Here is a 27,109-nt window from a genome sequence, read left to right as displayed (position 1 = left end):
GTTGCATGTTCGTACAAAGAGCACGTGCGTGTTTGTGCAAAAACGGATATGTGGAGAGCATGTATATTGCAATGAACACACCTGCATACATCAACATAAACATGCAGGAAAAGTAAGAAGAGCTAGCAGGCAAAGGAATAGTCCAAGGGACACTTGACCTCACTCATTTTTATGGTGATGGACTCAAAACCCCTATGCCCCATCAACCACCCACTCCAAATTTAGCCTTGTATTGCTTAATAATTAAATAGGAAAAACATTCATAATAGAACAGCCGTAGCTTTAAATAGATTTCAATTCTGAAAACCTTCTGAAAAAGGAAATATTCGTTCTAAAGCGCTCAACAGCAGTACTGGGTGACGCTACTTGGCAGATCAAAACCTTGGGGCACTTAATGAGGTATGAACCAAAACATAACTTCTGACAAATATGGTGTGAAATGAAATGCTTATGGCAGAATATGTGCCAGTTAAAACTTACAGGACCTGTGTTTTGTTTCAATGCGCAGAACATTTAATGTTGGGACTTCAATATCCTGGCTATGAAAAAGGCCATTTTAATGCAGAAGGTCATCCAACTCTTGATACTGTTTTTATTACAGCATTGTTTGCCAATTGTCTTACAGGTGTGATTTTCAGATGCCATAGATCATGGATGTAATACTTCTTAAAGCATTTTTCCAGATTCTACAAGTTAACTGCACACTGTACAGTAAAGAAAATAAAGAAATGGGACCTCAAATTTAAAAAATGTATTCAAAATAAATATAACAACTATGCTTCAAGGAAAGGACAACCAGTAAATTATACAGAATGGGTAGCACTTGTGCTAAAAAAGAAAAAAAAAAAAGCCAAAAAACATTGGTATGATCCTTAAACAGCAAACCCTTTTCTAAGAAAACTGTACATTCAAAAGAGGCTATGCAGTGATTGTGGGTGAGAACTGGCTTTGCATAGGTAATGAGGAAAAATAAAAGACTGTCCTACATCCACGCCAGAGATTACACTGCTGGCTGCTGTTTCTATAAAAAGATCCACTGCAGGGAGTATGAGTGACACGCACACACGCAACCACACACACACACCCTCACAAACCCACACAGATGGGCACAAAAACAAGGCAGTATATTTATAGGAAGGAAGGTTCTAGTATCAAAACAACTTTAAAAGATCAGCGTCTGGTTAACTCTAGTCACCCAATCACAGATCTGTGACTATTCCAAGCCTTGGCAGGCAAACACAGTGAAATGTTGGAGAGATTATTGCTAGCTCCAGGCCAACTTCAAATGTCTTTTATATTTCCTGTTCTTCTATTTTTCCACTTCTCATTTAGACTGCTTCCTTTCTGGGCAAAACAAATACCTCACATAAGTGTCTTCACAATGTGACATGGGAATACAATGTGGATAAGCAAGTCTAGATACGAGGGCCTGACACATGTTGGCCTGTAGCTTTAAGAACTGCTCTGTGTTGCCACATATTCAGGAGGGAAAGTCCCTGTGCAGGCTGACTGAAGATGATGTGATTTTCCACTCCCTGCTGACTACTCTGGTTAAACACAATGGCTAATTCCTGTCCCTGCACCAAAAAAGAGTTAAGACATTTTGTTTTCACCTTGTCTGTCACTTAGTAAGAATATCCCAAATGCTATTAAGTTAAAAATTATTCAAGGCTGCAACTTATGATTGTTATTAAGTATAGCTTATTCTGTTAACTAATTATTTAGGACTAATCAACCAATTGAAAATCTCAGAAAATTGATACGAAATGAAAACTGCCCATTAAAATTTCCAGTTGCTACTTTTGTCTTAAGGCCCTGAAACACCAAACTGACATCAAAGAGCTAGCTGCGTCAAAGGCTGAACATTGGGTTGCCTCACGTCTCCTGTGTCTCAGCCAAAAAGCTGCACTTGAACACACGCAAGACTACAGCCAACGTTCAATAACCTTGTACTTTCTGCGCTTGGGTGAAAGGAAATGGCTCTCTGCCAACATACAAACTGTTGTTATGATTAAGCAGCATTTTTTTTTACTTCACTCGCTAATATAGCCGCTTCTATTCGCGAATATGTCCGATAAAAAGTTGCAAATGGCACTGGCAAAGAGGCAGAAGAAAAAAATTAAGGAGACACCACGCTACATGAGTCAAATCAAGGATACTACAGCCAGGCTTTCCCTTTCTTATTACGTTACTATGTTACTTAGTTGAACAACCAATCAGAGTCATTTCTCTCTTGCCGCCACTGGTTCTACATACTGAATCGGCCAAAAAGCTGCCAACAAGGGCAGTCCGGGGTCAAGGCCCTTACCAAGGGACCGAACAGTACCCAACAGCCAACTGTCAGGGCCTTTACAGTCCCAAACTCAAAGACTTTCAGGTTACAACAAATTACACCAGAGAAATTAACAATTATTGACAACTGATGAGCTTGAAACTTTTTTTTGCCACTGTCGTTAAAAATAATCAATTGTTTATCAAAACTGTTGTAAAGTCATTTTTGGACGATGAACAAATGGAACTGATGATTGTGCACTTTTGCACAATTTTGTCATGACAATATTAGTGGTACTGAATGGGATGGGGATTTTTTAGCCAGTTAGCTGGAAAACTTCAAAAGTAGCACTCAGTTGCACTGTCAGTTGATCTGTTTGGCAAATGGGATTATCTCATCATGACGTCACGTTACTGTAAAAGTAAAAGCAAAAGCAAAATCAAACTGTATTTATAGTGCAGTAGATTTACAAGCTACATTAATGTACACGATAAGAAAAGTAGGTGAGCTAAAATTGGCAATATGTTATTGCCATCTTGCCTTTTATGCCATTTCTCCATATTACCTACTAGCTTGCAAGTTCACTAAATTAGCTTTGATTTTTTTTACATTTAAATGTCCCATTGCCAACTGCAGCACACACAACTCAACATTTTAGAATTTGACTACTTGAACATGTAAACCAATCACACTTCTTAGAGGAGGTAAGAAGGAAACAAGGTGATCATGGCACTGGTTCAACAGCAATAATGGCCATGCAGAACATGTCTAAAAATATATTTAATCTATAAGTGGTGGCCTTCCATCCACACTGTTCACAACAGGAAATGGAGATTTTCAATAAGGCACTCCAAAGTGAATACAAAAAAAAGGCAGATAGGGAACATGAAGCTTTTTGAAAATACTGTGCTGTCAGATGACTTGGTGAGCATGAAATACAGATTTGATCGCAAGTCTCAATGCAGCAGCCCAGAAATTATCAGACGTGGTTGACAGGTAGCATACCCACAATCAAAACATTTCTTATATCCTTGCTGATGTATGCCAGCATAAAAATGAAACGAAGATATGAAAATACAAGCACTGAAACACTTTCTATGTCAAAACAAAATGCAATCTCATATATTCATAAGGTGTATGAACAATATATATATAAAACACTTATAAGTATAGACCACCCGTAGACCAAGGAGACAACCGGATTGCTTATCATTATCGACCCTCCAAGTGCCATTACTGTAGAAAGGTTTGCATGTGCCTTAGGACTGTCCTCCCATGCTCCTGACCTCGTCTGGATTGTCCCAGTTGTTATCTAATGCTGGATATTTTCACTGGAAGTCTTCTAGTGTGTGCACCTACACTCTGGCCAACAGCAAATTTAAAGTTTTCCTGAATGGGAGATGTCTTCCAATGAGAAGACTTCTAGCTGGTGGCTAGGGTAACATTAGCTTGGTGCTTGGGTTAGTAGGCAGACAGACAGAAAATAACACTGCTTTCATAAAATGCAAGGGAATGCGTTAATGTGGGCATTCTACTACACGTACCAGTGAAAAAAGAAATTATGACTAGGGCTGTGATATATATTGCTATATAAAAAAATACAGGAATTATACTATCATAAAATAGAAAAATTAAATATCTCAGTAAACCATAGCAATTGCAAGTAGGAATGAAATATACGTCAGGAAAAACCGGCACTGTAACAACTAATAGACCAGACCAGAACTATGTGTTCAATCGACTTGGCAAATAGTCAGTTTTTCTTTCTCCACATTTCCAATCCAGTTCAAAAGTAATGACAACTGAAAATTTTGCTGTAGGTTTTACTGCAGATCCTCACAAAACAGCTCCACAAACACACATCCGGAACATGAAGTCAACCACTACTCATTCTTTATATCAGTTTCTCTGGGAGATTCATAATGGCACAAAATGAACTGCACTGTCAACTGGCCATTGGGAGCACCAGCAAAATCCTGGCACTCCCAATAGCCAGACACCTCCTCCTGAAACAGACACAAGAGACAAGGCTTATGTTTTACCACAAGCTGGCTAAAGTGACACAGACTTCACAACGTGATCTAATGGCAAGGGTAAAGCTTACCCTTGTCACTGACCAAAAACACCGGCGGCACACGCTTGCTGTGCATGTACAGTCTGCATGGCACTCACTAGCGACAAACAGAACCGCGCAAGTTTTCCTTTTGTGTCAAGCAGAAAAAAAGCTGTAGCAGAACGTGTTTGACTACACTTGCAGACACATCTTGCCATGTGACTATTGTGAATGCACATAGTGTCAATGCTGAGGCGATATATCATGGAGGCCAAACTACTGCACAGCTGTGTATAATGCCGTGAGTCCTTACAAAAACAATCATTCATCCTCCAACTAAATGCTCAAGAGTAAACAGTAGATCTGCGTAGATCTGCAGTATTCAACCTGGAATGTGAGCATGAACATATTTGACCGGCCAACACCGTATTTTTTCTAGACAATGTTTCATTGAGTTGTTGTAAAAGTTCAGCAAGATTACAGTTTTCTGCACATTTTTTGCTGCCAATGCAGTAGTCTTATTGAAATTAATGAGGTGGGACTGCAACTAACAATTATTTTCATTATCAATTAATCTGCTGATTACTTTTATAATCAACAGTTTAATCGTGAAATGCCAAAAGAACAATGTCCATCACAATTTCACAGAATCCAAAGTGACATCTTTAAATTGCTTTTTCAGTCCAACCAAAACACTCTTTATTTACTATCATAAATGACAAATAAGAAGCAAGAACGAGCAAATATGAGAGGGATGCAGCTTTATGATGCAGTGTTATTGCCGGTCTAAACATGACTTGAACACATTCCCCAAAATGCCTCTCAATCAATGTCACATGCACACCTCTGAGGACACCAAGTTATCCTGGAAAGCTGGGTGAACTCAGAAAAGTGACACACTGGCCTCATTTGTCTGAACTACAGTTTGTGTCTGAAGCCCCTAATGAGTTACAGAACGGGCTTCTTCCACCAGCCAATAGCACAATATGACCTCCATTACAGTGAGCCAGGAACAAGAACTTGAAACTCCGCAGCACATATGGGCTTCATAAATAAGCCTTGATAAAGATCTCACACAAGTAAATCATCTGTCTGAAGGCAATTACCCACAAAATAAGAAGAAGGCAATGTACAAAAAGCAGCATCAACAATAGGTGTAACAGTAGAGGGCTGTTAAAACGGACACTGGGGTGAATCACAACCTCTTTATAGCCACCAGCCTGGTTGTAAAGACAGAAAAGAGCTGAGTGGTGAAAATGCATGTACTGGTCAAAAAGGGTGCTTAGATCCTTTGTGTTAAGTATACTGCCCCACAGCATGCTGGGGGGAAAACAAAGTATGGCTGCATGTATTGGTAAGCAGGGCCCCGACTGACGGACCTCATCTCTTTGGTATTTAGGTATGCCTTTGCTTTTCATTCACATCCCAACTGCACCAGCACAGAGGCCCATCTCCCCACAGTCCTCCCTCCCCCTTCCTGTTGTTGCATTTCAATGTAAATGGGTGGATGAATGGCTGCAGCTGGCCCATCAAAAGGCCAGCCGCACTGAAGGGCCTTGGTGATTGAGATTCAGCCAGGCCACACCACCTCTACCCTCCCCCACCTAACAACACTTTGTCCTAACACCCTTACCCCCTGTCTCAGCTTATAGCTTATGACCAACATGAAGAGGCCGGCTGGGCACAAGAGGGCTTAACAAAAACTGATATAGCTGTTTGCCTCTGAGCACAACAGTAGTCAGCATGAAGCAATTTCTCAGAGTGGCAATAAATCCCCGACATATTTTATTTATCTCGGGGTGAAAAAGGTTGGTTATGGACAGGACACAAAATCTTATTCCATCTCTGCAGTGATGGGAACCAGAAAAGACAAAACCACTTTCACATGTATCGCATTAACCATCAAACTGACATTCCTCTTTTAAGAGACCATGTTGGAAGAGGGGGCTGACACCACAATAGGGAAAAATCTGTCACAGCAATCTAACTGCTGAGAAACGCATTTGTTTAAGTTCTGTAACAGAATTACTGTATAAACAGCGTTAAGAGAGTCCTTTGGTACACTCCATTCTTGGACACTTTGACAAACAAAGCTTCTGATTTCCAGTAAAACTACCTCAGTACTGGTGGTGTTGTGTACCACCATCAGCGCACCCAACCACCAAATTATTGCTGAACCAGCAGTAAGCAGCCTGCAGCTCTAGCCTAACCAGTTCACTGTGTTTACCTGACCCGACGAACAATGGTTAAAATGCCCCATCATAGATCTAGTCTGACAACAATTTAGCTGATGTTTTGGGGCTTTTGGTGTAGCCAACAGATATCTGGATAAGGGCTATTTGGCTCAAGACCTACCCTTCCATGCACTGGTCATAGTTTACAATCAGCTGAGCAACATGAGAAACAAGAATGGTGTTGAGGCATCAACAATCTCCATAAAAGGATATGTGCATATGAACGCAGATTTAAAAATGTAATAAAAAGCTAAATTGTTGTCAGACAATAGCCAATGGGTTCCAAGAATGCATTTTGGCTTGTCTTTTTCTTTCCATATGGACTGCTCGCCATTGGTCAATACAACTAAGACAACAAACTAGGGCTGCAATTAGTCGTAACACTGTTGAAATCACTATATGGCCAAGTGCAATATTAAAACAGCAATCGATAAAGGCAAAATGTGACAAAACTGCCTCATGATGAAGTGTTTTATTGGTACAGTCCAGAAGCCTTCTGATACCAAAATCTTGTCACTTGCCTACATATACTGCATTCATATGCAGATATCCGTTTATAGGGATTATAATAACACCAAACTAATCTACTATCTACTCACTGAAGACTCTAGCTGCGAAAAGCTAGAAGCTGCAGGTTAAATAAATGATGAGCTAACATTAACAGAAAAAATTCTCTCACTTGCACTCTCAAACTTCTGGCTTTGAGATGTACAATATGTTCAGTTTTGTAACATATTAGGTTTTTTAAAACATATAGTATGCCACCTTAGCTTAAGATAGGCATGGAAATTCTTTTAAAAAAGGGCCTTAAGGTTGAGGAGGAGAAACGGAGAAAGTAACCAGGCGAGCAAGAAGCCTGTCTTGTCTTTTTCCCTGTGTGTCAGCAACAGGCTGAAAAGACCAGAACAGCCAAGCCCAGAGGGACACACCACACAGACTGTCTCTCCCATCAGCTCCCAGACCTGGCCGACTAACCTCAGAACATTTCCAACACCACGTATGGATAATACATCATCCCCTGCAGCCTCCTCCTCAGCAGCACATCCCATCAAAACACCAACTGTTGTCTCCAGATTTGCACCACCCCTAATTCATGCTTGCCCAGACCAAGGCACACAGCCATTTGCCTAATAGTGTTACCTACTCAGGTTCTCTCAGTGTGGAACACATGCACAGATGTGAAGGTGCTTTTTATAGCCAACACTTTCACCTATTATTATTCTTCCTTCAGATAACCTAGTCTTATCTTGAATTCCAATGGTAGCATGTCTATGACAAATATGTTAACTAATAAAGCTACTCAGAAGATGTGATGGTATAAGGGAACAAATTAAATTGGCAATTAATACATTTACTTGAGGAGTTCACAGTTTGAGACAATCGTGACTCAAACTTATAATGGCTGAGTCTCTTTGGGGTAATTCAGAGTGAAACTGAAATTGCAATTAAAGTGTACCCTGTAGGCCTACACAGATATCTCAGATCGTAGATCAAAACCAAGCTTAACAAATCTATGTTACATCTATAGCAACTACTTCTTTTTATAATTCTCAAGGAAAAACATGTTTATTCATCTTACCATGAGAAACATTACTTCTGTCATTGGATTTTAAATACTGTAAATCAATATGCTAACTAGCTAAGTTTCAACATTTTATGCATACCTGAAATTATAATTTAGCATATCAGTAAGTTTCCTTTAAAAACAAGGGCCCAAAATATTCCTTTTCCAAGCTTCGATCAGAAAGATCAAAAGCCAAGTCTGTAAAAAGCACATTTCTGGAGAAGCAGCAGCATGCCAGAATAGAAAGCCTTTCCCTTTGATGTGCAAGAGACTCAGGGAAGAGAAAATATTATTGAGAGCGGTGCAGCGGTAGGCTAGGAAGTCAGCACAACCTAACATGAGTTTAAGACGCCATCAACCATCAGGACCTCCTAAACCCTGAAATGAGGCTCTACAGTCCCTGAGGGAAACAGCAGGATTGGGCCCCGCCATTTTGTTCCATTTCGCTTCGAGGATAGAGGAGGGGGCAAAGGACTAGGCTGAATTTCAAAGGGCTTCAGATGCCATTTGAGTATCCGCAGAGATTGTGCTGGTAGAACAGCAGCTATAAAAGATTTACACAACTCGAACAGGGAGGAAGAGAGGGGAGTGAGAGAGACACCAAGACAGAGAGAGAAAAAGAAAGGCAGAGACAGACAAAGACAGGCAAGAAACAGGAGTAGCCATGCTTGTTTACCTAAAAGGACCACACTCTCAGCATGGGAGGGGGAGGGGAGTGCCTGCATGGACAGAAGGCAGGCCGAGTGGGTGCTGGTGCTGGAGTTGCAGCTAAAGGCTTCTATACCCTCTTACAACACCAGCTGTTATTCTTCTATTTGAGACTGACGAAGGTTTCGCAGCAAAATTCAAGGAAGAAATTGCAAAGTACACTGCATACTATGTGAGCCACCTACTCATCTCATTAATGTTAAATAAGACACATTTTAATCTCATATATAAATGTAACTGCAAAGTTTGTCAGTAAAATGTCTCACATTTAGAAACTCTAACAAGACCAACATTATTCTTGGCCAATCCTTAAATTACTACCCCGGGAAACGCAACAAAAAACAAATGTGCTTTCTCAGAATATTAACAGCGACGTGGTTGTTATGATCTTGGCTAGTCATTTTCAAGAGAAGTATTACATAAATACAATCATACACTGAGGGTATTTCTTAAAATAACGCCTTTGCTTTGTGTTTTGACCATTCGTACACACGTAACATCGTTATAGGTTACAAAACGGACCTTTTGGAAAATTCTTTACAGGGTGACAATATTCATATTTTCTGTTTTCAGTGTTTACGTCTCGAGGGGCAGAAACAGATTTTTGGACATGATGACACAGATATCTACATTTGCTTCCTAAATGGGAGTATATGTTATGATGTTGGAGTATCTGAATATGTACATTGACAGAGTGGATGTTTTATAGTTTATATTTATAAAGACACAAACTCACTTTGATAATACAATAAAGGAAAAGAGAAAAACGGCTGCTTACAATGTTTAGTTGACAAAATAGCATTACCCACGAAGATACCGTGAAGAGGAGTACTGTTTTCCTCCCTCTTTCATAGTATTTTCTGTAGGCAACCACCCACAGAGTAGACAAACTGCTTCCTGTTTACAACAGCACAAGCATGCTAGTGTTGCCACGGGGATGCAATTTTCCCACCAACTCATAAGCTCATCACAACACCGGTGTTACCTGGTACGCCTGGCTTTTTACATGAAACGATGCTCACCATCCGTAGAGCTCTGAATTAATTTACTGCTAACCGAACATTTCCTACTGCTGCATCTTCACAGTCTAGGCATTAACTTTTATTTTGAAGGAGGCTTAACACAGGTGAGGCAATGTGTTTAGTGAGTTTAGCGCATGGCGGCCACTTTCAGCATTTTTGACAGCGGATCAATTTGAAGTACGACAGGGTGTACTTTTATACAGTCTGTGAGAGCAATGGAACAAGATGGGGTTGTTGGACGAAGAGCTGCAGGCAACAGGCTGCACACCTCCAACTTCTCAGTGAGATAACCAACTCCTTTTCCTCAGTAACGTCATCAGGTTCCCTGTTAGCATTGGGTTTAAATCAGAAATATTACCCAATAGGTGCTTTTGTTTATCGCTTTGACAACAAATCCTCCACCATCATTTTGCCAGTCAACTGTCCTTACTCTTATTATGTGATAAGTGAAATGTGACTGATGCTGCACGTAGCTACACTTTCAGTTTACTGTTGTAGCATCTGTCAAAATGACGCTGAGGGTGGTGGGCAATTGGTGTATGACAAAACACTGTGTAACATCAGTAACACCGACTACAGCTGCAGGCCTAACGCATGCCCAGTGCTAATAAGGACAGAGATTATTTCTGAAATGGTGCTAAAAATGAACTTCACCAAGAACATGAGGCTCAGTGTCGCTAAAACTGACAGTGATGGATTAAAAACATTTGCTGGATTGTGTAGGAAATTTCATAGGCAGAAAAATGTCCATTTAAGAGAACACAGTAAACCATGCAGCTATAAAGTTACTATGCAGAGTCATATTCTGAAGCTTTATGTCTACTGTGCTAATACTGCAGTGCTCTCTGCATCTGCTTTTTAAAAAACCTGCCCTCTCTCGTATATTATCCTTGATATGCTTTTCACATTTTGATGACATTTTTACTTTCATTTAGGTTTGACGGTATTAATATCTTGTCATATCAATACTTGTGCACAAGTGGGTTACTCAGTGATTCTGACAGGTTATCAATGATCATCAGGTTGACGTCAGCAAATGTTACTATCAAGCCACCCAAACACAGCAATAACAACAGTCTGGTTGTGTTTTCACCCACAATGCAAGGACTCAGTTGAGTTTGTCTTCACTCAGCTTAAAAAAAATACAAGACAAGATAGGGCCACCTAAGATTCAGGCAACAAAAATCCATTACTTAAGATCGAGGAGGAGAAGCGGTGCAGTCAGGCATGTTTACGACAACACTTTGTTTACAGCACCGTCACAGTGGGCTGTGGACTGTGGCATGGTCCACACGGGTCAGCAAGTTTCCTGCATCTGGGTAATACGGCCATTAATGGAGTCTGAAGAGTCATGAGACACAAGCGCCACTGCAGTATAAGGGTAGAAACATGGAAACGTTGCCTGCATATCTATTATTACACAAAACGTGTAACCCCAAGCTACAATCACATCTCATGACCTTTCTTAACTGCATTTCCTGTTGAAGGCAGAGGGCAAGGCTTAATTCTCTGGTAGTACTTATAGGACCAGGGGTCAAATCTAGCCATCACTAATGGGAAGCGGATGGGACATACAGTTCACAAGTGTCAAGTAGAATGGCAATTATCCTTACTTATGACAAGATATAGTTTGACTAGGGATGTACTGAATAGTTCAAAGTTTTGAAAGCTTCATTCATAACATTGACATTCGAATTCCAAATCAACATTGGTATTCTGCACAGCATTTCCTTTTCTGCGTATCTATTGATTCTTTTTAAAACCAGAATTTAAACACAGTCGCAGATAAAGAGATGGCTACACTAATATTTTTTAGTATTATACTATTTGTAGAATTGTAGATTTCGGTGATGGTTGCCTAGGATTGTTTCCCCGAGCGTTGTAAAGTCCAAAGGTTTAAATTTATTGTAAAAAAGATAGATTTAATCAGCATGTTTCACAGCATGTTTTAATCTAAGAAAATATTTCTCTTTAATTCATATTTGTTGACGTTTTCACTGCGGCCAAAAGAAGCAGTAAACAGGACCATAAATTACATTAATATAACCAAGTTAACAAAAAACTATTTCCATTAATACGCCATCATTTACAAACCACTGACAACTGTAGAAAGATGACAAAGATATTTGTTATTTGGTTAAGTCGTGTTCATTTTAAAGAGTTGCTTTCATGGAAAATGAAAATCTGCAGGACATGATTAAAAACGTTGCCATTATTTTGACCTATATTAATACCTGAGTAAGCCTCAAATTTTGCATTATTGTAACTAGAAAGAATGAATGTGTTGCATTAACTTTAAACATCAGCATCACATTAAGTCATGCCTCATTAAGAGGAACACACCACTGTAGGTCCTCACTAATATCTTGGCTTGGCTACTGTAATAAACTAAATAGAATTTAACACTAACACAGAATTTGATTCCAAAGGAAAAATATGTAAATATAGACACACAAGTTCCAACTACCTAAAATACATGTGAAAAGTATGTGTACAGCACATAATGTCAAATAGCAAATAAATGTAACTTTCAATTTCATTGACAGACTGATTCCAGTTGATATGTCAAAGAGAAACTGCAGCTTCAATGAGATTTTCTTTCTGTATCTGGGTTATCTTACATTCACAATGTAAACACATCAGTGTACTTGAAATAATACGTGTTAGGAATTCTGCAAAAATGCCTAGTGTCCATCTAAATCCCACACATCTTGATCTGCATATGTAACTGAATAGTGCATGTGATACCATTTGAATTGAGGCTTTAATAATAGTGCAGAGAAATAGGACCTACGCAAGCTCAAGGGACAGAGATATGCATCACTGCCTCTGCAGTGTAGTCAACATGAACGCCCCAACAAGCTAAAACACTCTCAGTATCTTGGTGGAAAACACCACCAGCGGCACTGCAGTGTTTTCCTCAGCATTGGTACTGCACCAAAGCAGAGAGCTTCTCCTCCATATTCCATTTCCTCTACAGCCCATCTCAAATCCTACCATGTTGTGTCCCTCAATTACATGTTATTTAACACAGAAAACACAGGCACTCCATTGAACTAACTTAGGTGATTACGACAGTTATCTATCTTACCACCCACTGTTAGTCATCTAACTGTACACAGACACCTCAAAGCATGGTTCTTTGAATATTCCCACAAAACACACACATTTTCTTCATGTGTTTGAGTTATGACAATCTAATTCATTGTTTGCCTTATAGCCAGTCTTGTAGCACATCTGTTGTGGTTACGTGCTGGAACAGACCAGCACATGGACAAGACATAGTGCTTCATGACAGGAATTTATGATGCTGTGCACACTTAAGCGGAAATGCAGATAGACTACTATTGCTTTAGATAAACAAAAATGGGTCAACATTTGGATGTGATGATTGCACTCCCTTGGGAAATGTAATGATAATTTTTGTCTGGGATATTGGAAGTGCCCATTAGAGCTTATCCTGAGTGTGCTCGACAACATAGTGTAGATTGACAATGCAAGTTAATTCCCCTTTACTTCTAGGAAAAACCTTCGATAATATTGCACAGGATCTGAATCTGTTGTTATGCATGTACGTACGTATACGTGCATGTATGGTAGCAACGTATGCAGCACTAGTTGCTAACTCAATACATTTAAATGCTATTATAAAACATAAACACATCGCCAGTTGCAATCCAATCACACATGGGCAATGATGTACCATAGCTAAATTTCATTTGATTGAACAACTTATGATAGCTTATGTTAGCTCAATGTGTAATGCACGAAATTAATGCCTTTTTAAGCATTTATCAGCATTTTAACAAATCCAGCTAAGCATAACCACAGAAAGGCTGCGTTCAAGAAGTAGAACAGCGAGCTAAAGATCAGCATTTCCAGTGAGTACAAATTACATAACCATGAAGCATACTTAAGGTATGTCTATGCTTACAAAGAATTAGGATATTAAGATAGTGCAAGTTGACCTCTGTCGCAACACACATCAAACCGAGTTAACCACGGGGGCAGCAACAGTCAGTTTGTTGTTATTAACGCATTAGCTATGCAGGACGAGTGAAAATGCGACTTACCTCTGTCTGAATTTCCACAAATTCAAATAATTATCAGAATCTGTAATGATTAGTCTACGCCGCGATGTTTTCGGCCGATGCTGGATGATCCCATTTGTTGCCGTTGGTTTACTATAGACTGGTCCGAAGACATCCGCATAAACTCGCGACGACCATCGCAGCTCAAAAGCAGCTCACTAGAATCGAGGCTAGCGCTAGCTTGTTAAAACCGTGCAGAGCAGCAAACGGAGGTCCCAAAGAAAAAAACAATAAAATATCCACGAATACTCGTTTACAGCGTAGCTATTTCATCTTCACCACAGACTACAAACCTTTAACACTCCATTTGTACAACGGTAGGCTTGCTTGGGTGAATCTAAACCATCAAAAGATCATATTTTGTTTCGGTTTAATCCTCTCCGCCAACCCATTCGAGCGGTTTTCGAGCGGCCTTTGACTTCAGTGTGTGGACGCTCTGGACGGAAACGCTTCGGGAATGAAACAGCCGTCCTGATTGGCTCTGGAGCTGTGGGCGGATACCGTTTCCGCACAGGATGAAACAGACGCCATTTTGGGTCTACACAGCATCCCGCTCTCCCTTCACAACAAATACAAGCTGAGCTCCAACGTGGCTGACCGGAGTTCACAGTTTCAAACTCAAGAGACCACACTCCATTATATAGTTGGAGACCAAGAAAAGGAAATGGAGTACAGGCGTCGAGTGCACTCGTTTTCCACATTTCTAGACTTTGTTTATTCCATTTTTAGAAACATGAACGTTTTGTATTCTGACTCGTTGTTTATGCATTTAGATTATTCACAGGTTATTTCAAATGCAAACGTTCGTGTGCACTGTGAGAAAATAAAGTGAATATTTTTAAGCATTTTGCAAAGCTGCTACTAAGGCATTCACACAAACAACGTATTAAATGTAGATATGTGTTTAATCTCCTCTCATAAAAGTACAATCACATGTGTCAGTAGGTTACTCGCCATATATAATGGTCTACTCAACGTGTAAAATGTGTTTTCGATGTATGGGTCAGACCTCAAACATTGGGTTTCGGTCAGACGAGGCGGAGATGGCAAGAAAGCGGAGCGTGCCGGTGGACAAACTTGACGCACCCACGGTCAAAATGAAACGAGAAAGGATGAAAGGAAGGCTCCCATTGGTTCAAGGAAAACGTCTCTACTCTGATTGGTCAACTGAATATGTCACTCAAACTGACCCGTACACGTCGCTTATTATGACATTGCTTTGATTATTTACAACAACGACAAGGATATGAGGGGCAGCACCCTGCGTGATTACCAGACTATTACTGCAGTTACTACACACTCCACTAGCTGAGGTCATTGACTAACGCTCCTTCTAGTAAAGAAGAGGAAGTCATCATGAAAGTGACTTCCCTGTTGTGGTTATTTGGAAAGAAAACCAACAAACAGCTGGCCCTGCATCGCACACAGTTACATGATTCTCTCCCTGAAAACGTGTGAATGCCTCTTGCAAGTTATGAGTCTCACAACTCCCAGCAAGATCTGTTTATATGCATTATTTCGCTAAACCTAACTGGACCTAGGTGTACTGGATCCAGAGTCGACCAATAGCGCACTCTGCTGGAGCACTCTTACAATGTCAGCACACTTTTATCTATTCTGCCTTAAAGCAATATCAGTGTTTTAGGCTATATCACGATACTCAACGATATCACGATATTTTTAAAATCTCCTCAAACGCACTTCATAAATGCTTGGACTGGGTGACAGAATCAAATATCTCTTAATTGATGCTACAATAATATTTTAGGGATGACTATTGGTAGCCTACTTTCACAAAATATGAACACAATGAGATTTCTTTGTAAAATAATCATGTGGATATAATGACAAAAGTGGGCAAAGGCAAGTATCAGAAATAGAACAGTCTGATAAGTTCAGAAAATTACATCACTTTACTGTAATACAGCCTTTAAAACCAGGAAAATACAACATGTATCAACTTTGTCACAATATAACATTTTTCTAAATTTAATATGACATATAGTCTCGTCATATCATGATAACAATACAATATCAATGTATTGCCTAGCCCTAAAACGAGGCAATTATGATATTGTATCTAGTCTTTTGAAAAAATAACGCCTATATAATGTTATGTATTTCTAATATTTTTGTACTGTTCTACTGATGTGCAGATTAGGGGTAGACCGATTATCAGCCCTGGCCGATTATCCGGCCAATATTCAGCACTTTTCCGATTACCAGTGTCTGTGATTTTTCTGTTAGATTGCCGATTAAATAAATTAATTTAAAAATCTGCTACTTTGGCCCCAATGCAGCAGTCTCTAACACAATGTCCCGCCCACAACACTATCTGATTGGTAACACGTCACAATTAATAACCTTCAAAAACTGAATTATCTGAATCTGCAAAGTAACTAGTAACTAAATGTAGTGGAGGGGAAGCATAAAGCAGCAGAAAGTCAAAGTACTCCAGTAAAGTACCTGAAAAGTGTACTCAGGTTTATTCCATCACTGGTTGTTTGAAATTTTGACACAATGAGTTAAATTTTTACTGCAAATGATTATCGGTCCCAAGTTTTCAGTCTCCTTGATTTCTAGTAATTGGTATTGGCCCTGATAAAGCCATATCAGTTGACCCCTAGTATAGATTACCAATGTTTTATGCGTTTTTTTAATACTCATCATACGACACACACACACACACACACACACACACACACACACACACACACACACACACACACACACACACCAGTATCCCATAAAACTGCCACTTTGCACAAGAAACTCAGAAAACTGATTCAATCTGTATCGTGACTTCACGTGCGGATTTAACTTTTCTGTAAACCTTCAATGTGACGATAAAAAAGCGCTCAGAAGCAGCAATAAAAATCTATTAAATCTAAGCTACAGAAACTGACTGAAATATTATGTGAGACTGCAGATTGCAGCACTTATACGCAATACTGCGTAAACATTGCGCAAACCCCTGCGCAGCTCGTAGCTCCTCGAAGAGCACGGCGAAAGGTTGAAGTTCAAAGTTCGGGACAAAGATGTTTTGAAAGTCTTCGAGATGTGTTAAGCTGCACTGTTCCATCCTCAGCATAGATTAAAGACAGCCTCAACAACAATGCTAATCAGACAGTGAGGATCAAATCAAATTTAGAGTAAATGCGTATCTTTTTTTTGCTTCATTTTCCGTGAGCAGGAACTCCGGAAGTGGATAGTTGCCGTGTTGATGTCGAGGTAGCATCTTTGCTCGGCTGCACTGTTGAATAACATAGCGAGCTAGCTAGCGCTAAACGGAGGTGGAGGTAAACAAGCGTGTCATAACACACAATTTCAGCTTAATAGCACACCCATAGCTATGGCATTGCAATTGTGTAGTTAATGTACTTATTAAGTGACAATATGTCAGCTTTGTTGTTGCAGCATCGTGCCGCCCTTTGTAGAAAACACAGTAGAGCTTTGTTGTGGACACTGTCGAGACGAAACTCTCATTTATTAGCAAACAAGTCAACATCCAGCAATAGTGCTGATAATGTGCTGTCCAGATGGGGTAGTGTCACAGAGATGCTTCTTTCAAAGTCAGTGCGGACCCTTACAAGTCAGCCACAGAAAGTCATTCAGGTAAGCCAAGAAAAATAATAATATAATGATAATAAGAGTTTCACTAAACATGATAGATGATTTGGATTGTGTCCTTTGCTGCTGGTGGTGACTGTTGGTGATGTGAGTTATGAGTACTCTTTACTTGGGCTATAAACTATGAAGAGAATAACAACGAGATTTTAAATCAGAGTCATTCATCGCTGTTGGCACCCATTATAACAAGTGTGAAGGACTCCCCCCTGCATTCAGATTGGTTGTAAACTCCTTTGGATGTGTTTCTAAGTCTGTAGCCAGGATGATTTCAACTCATTACAGTCTGATATTAGATCATTCTTTACTGCTCCTACACGATTGTAAGTAGGGCAGCACAGTTAATAGGATATTATCAAATTTACATCATGGCCAAGTGAAATATCCATATCACAGAAGCAAGAAATATTTTTTTTTGTTAAACTGTGTGACAAAACAGCATGATAATGAAGTACTGTAGTGCTCCACAGATGTCCTGGCCAACTAATCTTATTCTGCAGATGGAAGAAAACATGTTTGTTTGGTGCAGACCTCAACAAATCTCACATCTGCATGATTTCAATTGGGTTTTTTTTTTTCACTGAAAATGAAAATCGTGATACAAAAATGATCATTCCCACTAACTGTGAATTATATTGCAGTCGTATATCTGTCAAAAATAATCAAATCAAATCAATTTTATAAATATAGCCCAAAATCACAATCACATTTTCTCAGTGGGCTTTAAAATCTGTACAGTGAACAATATCCTCTGTCCTTAGACCCTCGATTCGAGTGAGGAAAGACTTGCCATATTGAGGAAAACAAACAAACAAACAAACCTTTTAACAGGGGCAAAAATATGGAAGAAACCTCAGGAAGAGCCACGGATGGACAGACATGCAATATATGTTGCATGTGCAGAATAGAACAGCAAGATCAGGGTTTACAAATTTCACAGAATATCTATCAATAATATAAGTAAAAAATAGAGTGTGGATCCAGGAGGACGACTGAGCAGGCCGAGGCGTCGCCAAGTGGGCACCACTCCACCATGGTGTCCTGGAAAACAAAGTCCATCATTAGCAAAAAAGATAATTAGCAAAAAAAACCCATCAGAATGTAAAAAGATTGTTTTTTACCATATCGTGCGGCCCTAGTTTTAAATGCATTGAATTGTAAGGATGTACAACATTGGATTTTTGCCAATATCCGATATGTTGATATTTTCCAACTCGTTCACCCCGATGCCTATACTTGATCTATATTCTCAAATGATTTTCCTACTAATTGCAGAGAAAACAGGTCACTTCTGCAGTGGAATTAATACTTCAAAATCTACACATTCTGCTTATAATTAAAGCGTCGTCTTATTGGCAGAAAAGTTAATTACGGGTGAATGCCAATATTTAATTTGAAGGCTTTTATCGATATAGATGAAGTGCCGATATTATTGTGCATCCCTGTGGTACTGTGATGAAATTGTCATGCATGTGCAAACATCAGCAAATGTTTTCACTCCCTGTCTGTCGTAACTTTTTCCTTGTAACATTGTCACAACAAATTATGTTGTCCCAATGTTCCCGTTTTAGAGTCTTCTTCACAGACCCTTGGGTCCGGCCATGGTGGGAATCAGCAAAGAGTTAATCAGGAACAACCTGCTGAGGAACCCTGTGGGAGTGGCAAATCTATTAGGTAAACACTCAATTTTAGTCTGATCATATACAACTAATACTTACGATTTTATTTAGAGCTACTGATGGTGAAAATACTTTATTTCAGGGGCAACAAACTTCTTCAGTACATCTCAATCTAAACAAGAGAAAAATAAAGGTAATGGACCAAAGGGAAACGCTCCTCCAGAGGGAGATGAAGGTAAGTGATGAACTGTTTTACCTGCCTGACACCTAATTGTTCACCGCTCTTTGTCTGGTCCCTTTATACTCATCTCCCATAATCCTCCTCACCTTTCAGATGAGAAGAAGCGTCGAGAGCAGAATGACCAGATGTCCCGGGAGCGCGTGCGGACCCTCATCATTATAGCAGTCGTCATGTCTGTGTTGAACTTAATTAATAGCAGCGGTGGTAACATCTCTTGGAACGACTTTGTCAATGAGATGTTGGCCAAGGGAGAGGTGTCACGTGTGCAGGTCATTCCTGAGAGTGACATTGTAGAAATCAACCTTCATCCTGGAGCGGTCATCTTCGGAAGGCCTGTATGTTGTGCCGGATATAATGAAACACATTATTAGCATTGTTTTTTTTGTTTTTTGTTTTTTTTACAGCAGATCTGCTTGCTCATTTCTCACCTTTTGCCATTTTTTTTTTTTTTGCAGAGGCTTGCACTCACGTACAGAATGCAGGTCGCCAACATTGACAAATTTGAGGAGAAGCTGAGAGCTGCTGAAGAAGAGCTGAATATTGACGCCAAGGACAGGATACCAGTGTCTTACAAACGCACTGGATTCTTCGGGAAGTAAGAACATATAAACCTTTCTTAGAACAGACTTTGAATCCAAAGAAATCCAGCCTGCGAATGTTTAATGAGCAATTTGAAGGAATACAATCTCCATCCAGAGTAATTATCAATTAACTTGTCAGCTGGCTTATTCCTTTCATTAGTAACAACCAGTAGGTCTCATCATTATGTGCTGTAACCATAATCCCCTAATGGTCTCCTGTGGGAACGTTAAACACTGGAGAAATTAGCAAACAATTCTGTATTTTGAACCTTGATGTTCAACCACTTTGGAGTAAAAAAGTATTTAAGACTCAATGAAATGTTTTTCCATCTGTTCACTCTGCAGTGCAATCTACGCTCTGGGAATGGCTGCTATTGGCGTGGCCATTCTCTGGTATGTCTTTCGACTCGCAGGCATGGGTGGCAGAGAGGGCGGCTTCAGTGCTTTTGTGAGTGAGACCACACAAGCAGATTGGCATGTGTACATTTAAGGTGATTAATATATTCCAGTGATTTCACCAGTGTTTGAACTGCATATTACTTTACAGAATCAACTGAAGATGGCCAAGTTCACTGTCGTGGATGGCAAGTCGGGTAAAGGTGTGAGTTTCAAAGATGTAGCAGGCATGCACGAGGCGAAGATGGAAGTAAAGGAATTTGTTGACTACCTCAAGGTAAGAGACCATCATCATAATATGTTGGTATTGTATCATACTTGAGCCATGGTTCTTCTAGTTTAGGCTTTACCACAATATCAACTTGATAAACTGAAGTACTTTGTGTCAATCTCACATGAGTAAAACCTTTAATTTCCCTTTGCATTGATGGTATCTGTTGTCAGAATCCAGAACGATACCTCCAGCTGGGAGCCAAGGTTCCCAAGGGTGCATTGCTGCTCGGGCCTCCAGGCTGCGGGAAGACCCTGCTGGCTAAGGCTGTAGCCACTGAGGCCCAGGTGCCCTTTCTGGCTATGGCTGGCTCTGAGTTTGTGGAAGTCATTGGAGGTATTTACAAATGGTCAACACTTTGCAATATTCGGTATGAGAGTAAATACTGTTGGTGCACAAATTCTCTGTAATTTATTGAAAAAATCAGACTTTTCTGTGTGTATACGTCATTACAAATGATTGTTTGTTTGTAAAAATTTGGTTGTGTAAAAAAACATCTCCAAAATTCTGTCACACCAGTTACTGCTAAAAGAAATAAGTATATTTGATTTTAGGCGCCACTGCTCAGCCTTCATGTAGCAGCCTTAGCAGAAGGCTTATTTTTCTGAAGACAGATTAGATGCTGTCAGTGTTGTAGAAAGTTCCCCAAAAGTCAGTTTCTAGTAAAACTTAAGATATTGTGTCAAAATATTACTTTGATAAAAGTGATAGTTACCCATAAGATAAGTAAAAGTAAGTAAGTAAAAGTAAATTATACATATATTTACATGTATGTATATTCTGTATGCTATGGTAGACTGATCATTGTATCCAATATTCAGCAATCTTCTGATTATCAGAATCAAAAATAAATAAATACATGTAAAAATGTGCTATTTTGGCTCTGATGCAGCATGTAATCTGCAAAGTAACTAAAGTTATCAAATACATGTAGTGGAGCAAAAAGTACCATATTTGTCTCCAAAAAAGCAGTACCTCATAATTGTGTTTAAGTACAGTACTTGAGTAAATGTACTGAGTTACATTCCATCACTGCATAGAGTATATATAGTATCTGATATTAACGGTACTTAAGTACAAGAAAAGTAACATTACAAATATACAATATGTACATACATGTATACTGTATACTCGGGGTGGTTCAATATTCAACATTTTCCTGATGTTTGGAATCCCTTTTTTTTCTAAAGTAATTTTAAAAATTCAGCTTGCAGTCCCCAAAGTAACTAGTAACGTAAGTTATGAGATAAATGTAGTGGAGTAAAAAGTACAGTACTTGCCTGTAGTGGAGTAGAAGTATTAACTAGAAGAAAACAGATATACTTAAAGTACAAGTACCGAAAAATTGTACTTAAGTAAATGTACTGAGTCACATTCCAACACTGAATACTGTATCTTACTCCTCAGTTTAGATGTGACTAATATTGTGTTTGTGTAAAGGCCTGGGTGCTGCGAGAGTCAGAAGTCTGTTCAAAGAGGCTCGAGGCCGAGCGCCCTGCATCGTCTACATTGACGAGATTGATGCTGTGGGAAAGAAGCGCTCCACCAACATGTCAGGCTTCTCCAACACTGAAGAGGAGCAGACCCTCAACCAGCTGCTGGTGGAGATGGATGGTAAGTAAAAACATCTCAGTTGTCATCAGAGGATGACTTTTCGGACAGAATAATACAACGGTGCCTTCTGCTTTTGCAGGAATGGGAACCACGGACCATGTCATCGTCCTTGCTTCCACGAACAGAGCTGATATCTTGGACAATGCTCTAATGAGACCGGGCAGACTGGACAGGCACATCTTTATAGATCTGCCCACTCTGCAGGTAGTCCTGAGCTCTCACAGTTACCACTGACCTTAACTCAACGGTGATGTAGTTACTAATAAATCATAGACCTTCTCCTATGATCATACAATATGTATCATCATATCTCACAGCCCTGCTACAGTATTAAGCTGTTCCATCATATATTCTCAAGCAAACAAACTTTATAATATCAGGACAACTAAACCATGTTAACTGTGTCGCAGGTCTAGACAGAGTTTGTCAGTTAAATCTTGTTCGTCTCAATTTTATCGTCGTCTCTCAGGAGAGGAAGGAGATCTTCGAGCAGCATCTGAAGATCTTGAAGCTGACCCAACCAGCTAATTCCTACTCTCTGCGTCTGGCTGAGCTCACACCAGGCTTCAGCGGTATATATACATACTCTAATGTTTTGTTGTCATATGAAACAAAACCTGCATGAATAACCATCAGCTCCTGATCAACAAATATCCGTCATTCTTCCATATGTTGATCATGTGATTTTGTTGCCAACCCACTTTGTCTCTGCAGGTGCGGACATTGCTAACATTTGCAACGAAGCTGCCCTGCATGCTGCCAGAGAGGGGTACAAGTCCATCGATACCTTTAACTTTGAGTATGCAGTGGAGAGAGTGATAGCAGGTACGATGATTCAAACAAACCGTAGCCTAGTCTGGGAAAATGAAAAATTTAATTTGTCTTAGTTACTACTCTAGCAAAATCTGATAAATTTGTATGTGTGTCTTCAGGAAGTGTAAAGAAGAGTAAGATCCTGTCTAAAGAGGAGCAGAGGGTGGTTGCCTTCCATGAGTCTGGACACGCCTTGGTGGGATGGCTGCTTGAGCACACAGAGGCTGTCATGAAGGTAACGCACTGCTCCCCGATGTAGTGAGGGCTTTTAATTTGAAATGTAAGACACGTCCTGTCTGTTATACGATGACATGACTGTCATATTTTGCTTTGATCAGCTTCGTCCTATAAAACAAAGTTTTGGCACTTTCCAAAGTGTGGCTGAATCGACGCTCATATTGGAGAGTAGAGATTAAGAGAAAGTTTCCATTAAAACGTACTCTGACACCATATTTAAAGAAATCATTTCAGAGCAGCCATCAGGACCAGTCTTCTTCTGGGGCTTTATACGTAACACTTTTTCATTTTGTCATTTGAAGGTTGAGCATAGTACCCTGCATCTCTTTTTTTCACATTCACACATCTGACTATGTGTCAAAATGAGACCGGGACATCGGACTAGGAGTTAAATGTTTAGCACTCAATTAACATGTAGATTGCAATTTGATTGGGTGCCAGTTGGACTGCCATCAACCTCAGCCTCAGTACATTTATGAAAGAGCGACCACTGAGGTCAAAAGTCTCTTTCTGCTGATCAGTCAGCTCAGGAAGACTTGATGAGATGACAAAAACAAAACACATTTCATACACACTGTGATAGACAATTAAGAAAATGTGGATGAACACAGAAAAAAATCCCAAAACAGACATTTCTGAAAACCTTTGAATTCATGCGATGTGTTTTTCAGGTGTCCATTGCCCCGCGGACTAACGCAGCCCTGGGATTTGCCCAGATCCTACCTCGTGACCAGTACCTGTTCACCAAGGAGCAGCTGTTTGAGCGGATGTGTATGGCTCTGGGAGGAAGAACTGCCGAGGCCATCACCTTTAACAAAGTTACAACAGGTACACTGCAATCAGCATCTCTCGCTTATCCTGCTGATTGCTTTCAAAGAATTTCCTCAGAGCTTTCTACTCAACCTCATTCTTACCAAAATACTAATATTTTGTTTTATTCCTGATAAGAACTGAGATTGATTTACTTAGAATTTTTAGATTTTATATGCATTTGTAGAAAAAAAAGAATCAAACAAGGGAAATGTTGATGAAATTAAAAGTTTTTTCTTGTCTTCAAGGTAGATTCTTAGGCAGAATAATTAGTGGATCGTCCTTGAAGGTGTACTAGGGCTGGTTAAAATCAATGCAAATATTAGAGTAAAGGTCCAATGTTAATAATGCATGAACATGATTACCTTAGAATGTAACAGAGTAAACCCAAAGATAATGGCTCAGAGTTACTGACTGCTTTAAAGTTTTGATAACATTTATAAGCAGCTGGCACATTATTCTTTTTATATAAGGAATAGCTAAAAGTGTTGTTGAATGAGGTGTTAGTCATCTGCACTTCTGTGCTGCTTTAAACACAGTAGATATACTTGGATTTAGATAAGACTTGGATTAATGCACTTATCTCATGTCTGCAAATGAACCAAAACATGGGAATGAGTTGGATCGCGCTTGCTTTAGTAAAACATAGCCTTGCTATATCGTTGGCTTTTTTTTCTCTCTCTCTATGGCCACCCCAGGGCTCCATTGTTTTCTGTACTGAACTCTAATGAACGCTCATCTCTGAATAGGATCATCCAAATATAACTACTCTCTTATACTGTGTAGCATAACTCATTGTTAATCATCCTCATTCTGTGTCCCCAGGAGCTCAAGATGATTTACGTAAAGTGACACGTGTGGCATACTCCATGGTGAAGCAATACGGCATGTGTGACAGCGTCGGCCAGGTCTCGTTCCCAGACACAGAGCAGCAAGGTGCCGTTGGACGCCGTCCTTTCAGCCAGGGCCTACAGCAGCAGATGGACCACGTGGGTTCTAAAATTGGATGAGTTCTCTGTTAGCCCTCATTAGCAACTGTAAATGTTGACATAATGGGTTTTGGTTATCACTTTAAAGTATCGATTTTGTTTTTGATTTTGCCATAATGTTACAAGGTTTTCTGAAATAGAATTTCTTATAATCTCTGTTAACGTTGCCCAGAACACATTGAATGTTGTTGCATGTCATCATAAAGTATGGATGTGACGGTAAATGTTGTTCTTTCAGGAGGCTAAGATGCTGATAGCCCGTGCTTACAGGCACACAGAGAAGCTGCTCCTGGACAACAGAGACAAGCTGACACTGGTCAGTTGTTCCCTTCTTTGATCATAAATTCTGTGCAGCACTTCTGTATTACATTTGGTTTAGTTTTAAACTAGTCCGGGTCTGTCTTTCCAGTTGGCCAATGCACTGTTAGAGCGTGAGGTGGTGAACTATGATGACATTGAAGCCCTGCTGGGTCCACCCCCTCATGGGCCCAAGAAGATGATCGCCCCACAGAGCTGGCTGGAGGCTGAGAGGGACAAACAAGACACGGGAGAAGATGAACCTCAGCCACCTCCCCGCAAAAACAGAGAGGAGGAAGTAGATCCACAGCTCGCCTGATCTTAAAATGTATGTCTCAGAATAATTTTCCATGAGCTGCATTTTGTGGGGGTCATGAGGGGCTGGGTGAATTTTCTCAAAACTGTCATTGATTCTGCACTTTGAAGCTTTATATGCCCGCAAGTTAAATTTTGCGAAGTTTCTTAAAACTCTGCAATCCAGACTTTTTGTGCAAACATGATTTCTAGGGAGCTGACCCATGTGGATCTGAATCTGGCCTAAACGAACCAGTGCAACTTGGAGAATGATTTAGGGAGGAATTCCATCATTTTTCTCATGTGCTTGCTGCACAGCCATGTTATTATGTCATGGAAACACTAGAAACAAGCCTATTTAAATGTGCAATATGTAAGAATTTGAGCAGAAAACACCCGAAGTTAATGACATCTATGTATTGTGTTGAAGAGATATCTACTGAAGTTAGCATGGCAACCAGTCCAAAGCTCCCATGTTAGTGGTGGAGCACCAACACTCCCCTGGTCCTCCAAGCTTACATTCTGGACCCTAGCTGCATGGCTAACTGAGCTAACTAGCCAATAGCAGTTACATTTCACAGAGATTAGCAGTTACTCAGGTGATATGCTTCCTCCTGTCTGTTTTGAGGATGAATTCGACAGATGGCCAATTCTTACATATTGCACCTTTTTCAAAGAGGATGTCTCTAAATAGTCTACAGGGCAGATGGTATAGAGAAGCCCTTTAATCAACACTTTCTATATGCTAAATCAACATTATATGCTCTGTCTTAAGCATACTGTAGCATATATAGGTGTGGATTCAAGTACTGCTTCTGAGTATTTATGTTATTTCACTTCTGCAAATAACAGAGCAAGGGAGCAGCTAGCAGCTAGCCATTTGAAACTTGAATCACTCTATACTGAATGACTTAATTGACGTTAGGGGTGACTGTTTGTACGTACACCAAATTTATTTGCATTAATTCAGGTGACGTGCATCTGCACAAACATATTTAGTTCCACATTAATGTGTTTGGTATTCAAGTGAGCTGCAGTGAAGACAAACTGTAGTAGGTTGCTGTGGACAATTACACATGATAATGTGTACCTGTGTGGAAACTGCATTTTATTTGTTTGAGGCTGTTTCATGTTGATGATTAAGCGGCAGATGTTACTCCACTTACTGTGAGACATACATATTGAGTCGGCAGAGTTGGTGTATTCTTTGAACAAAGTCTTTGTATTATGGGCTGTGAATACGTTTGCCACAAGTGAATGTGAAGTCCCAAAGGATGATGTTGCTAAATATTAAAATAAAGTTTTATTTAAATATTGCATGTTGCTCTTTGTGCCGTCTTTGTGTATGTCTGAATTCTGAGTAAACAGAGTGAAGC

At 39.8% G+C, this 27,109-nt stretch overlaps 2 protein-coding genes across 3 annotated transcripts in view; one reads left to right on the top strand and one right to left on the bottom strand.

Moving 5' to 3' along the window:
* ankrd11 (ankyrin repeat domain 11) overlaps window positions 1-14,371 on the bottom strand; it is a 107,567-nt gene extending 93,196 nt beyond the window's left edge. For both annotated transcript variants that reach the window (XM_073463746.1, XM_073463747.1), the window contains exon 1: window positions 13,927-14,371. The gene's annotated coding sequence lies outside the window, so the exon portion shown is untranslated. The remainder of the gene's footprint in view (window positions 1-13,926) is intronic.
* A 2,588-nt stretch (window positions 14,372-16,959) lies between these two features.
* spg7 (SPG7 matrix AAA peptidase subunit, paraplegin) lies at window positions 16,960-27,050 on the top strand. The gene is made up of 17 exons (XM_073464660.1): window positions 16,960-17,559; window positions 19,143-19,245; window positions 19,333-19,425; window positions 19,525-19,766; window positions 19,887-20,026; window positions 20,358-20,460; window positions 20,560-20,685; window positions 20,853-21,015; window positions 22,120-22,293; window positions 22,373-22,497; window positions 22,763-22,865; window positions 23,008-23,118; window positions 23,226-23,341; window positions 24,015-24,171; window positions 24,979-25,142; window positions 25,381-25,458; window positions 25,552-27,050. Exons 1-17 carry the CDS (start codon window positions 17,320-17,322, stop codon window positions 25,756-25,758), a joined length of 2,445 nt encoding a protein of 814 aa, XP_073320761.1. The 5' UTR covers window positions 16,960-17,319; the 3' UTR covers window positions 25,759-27,050.
* The last annotated feature ends 59 nt before the right edge of the window (window positions 27,051-27,109 follow it).

This window comes from Pagrus major, chromosome 4, assembly GCF_040436345.1.
Source record: "Pagrus major chromosome 4, Pma_NU_1.0".
In the NCBI taxonomy this organism is placed as follows: domain Eukaryota; kingdom Metazoa; phylum Chordata; class Actinopteri; order Spariformes; family Sparidae; genus Pagrus; species Pagrus major.
This window is presented reverse-complemented; position numbering and strand designations above follow the sequence as displayed.

Bases quoted from the DNA above. Each gene is read 5' to 3' on its own strand.
- spg7 (XM_073464660.1), top strand. From the start codon at position 17,320: ATGTACTTATTAAGTGACAATATGTCAGCTTTGTTGTTGCAGCATCGT. The intron at 19,426-19,524 runs GTAAGTGATGAA...CTCACCTTTCAG, and splicing joins TCCTCCAGAGGGAGATGAAG to ATGAGAAGAAGCGTCGAGAG. The intron at 21,016-22,119 runs GTATTTACAAAT...GTTTGTGTAAAG, and splicing joins GTTTGTGGAAGTCATTGGAG to GCCTGGGTGCTGCGAGAGTC.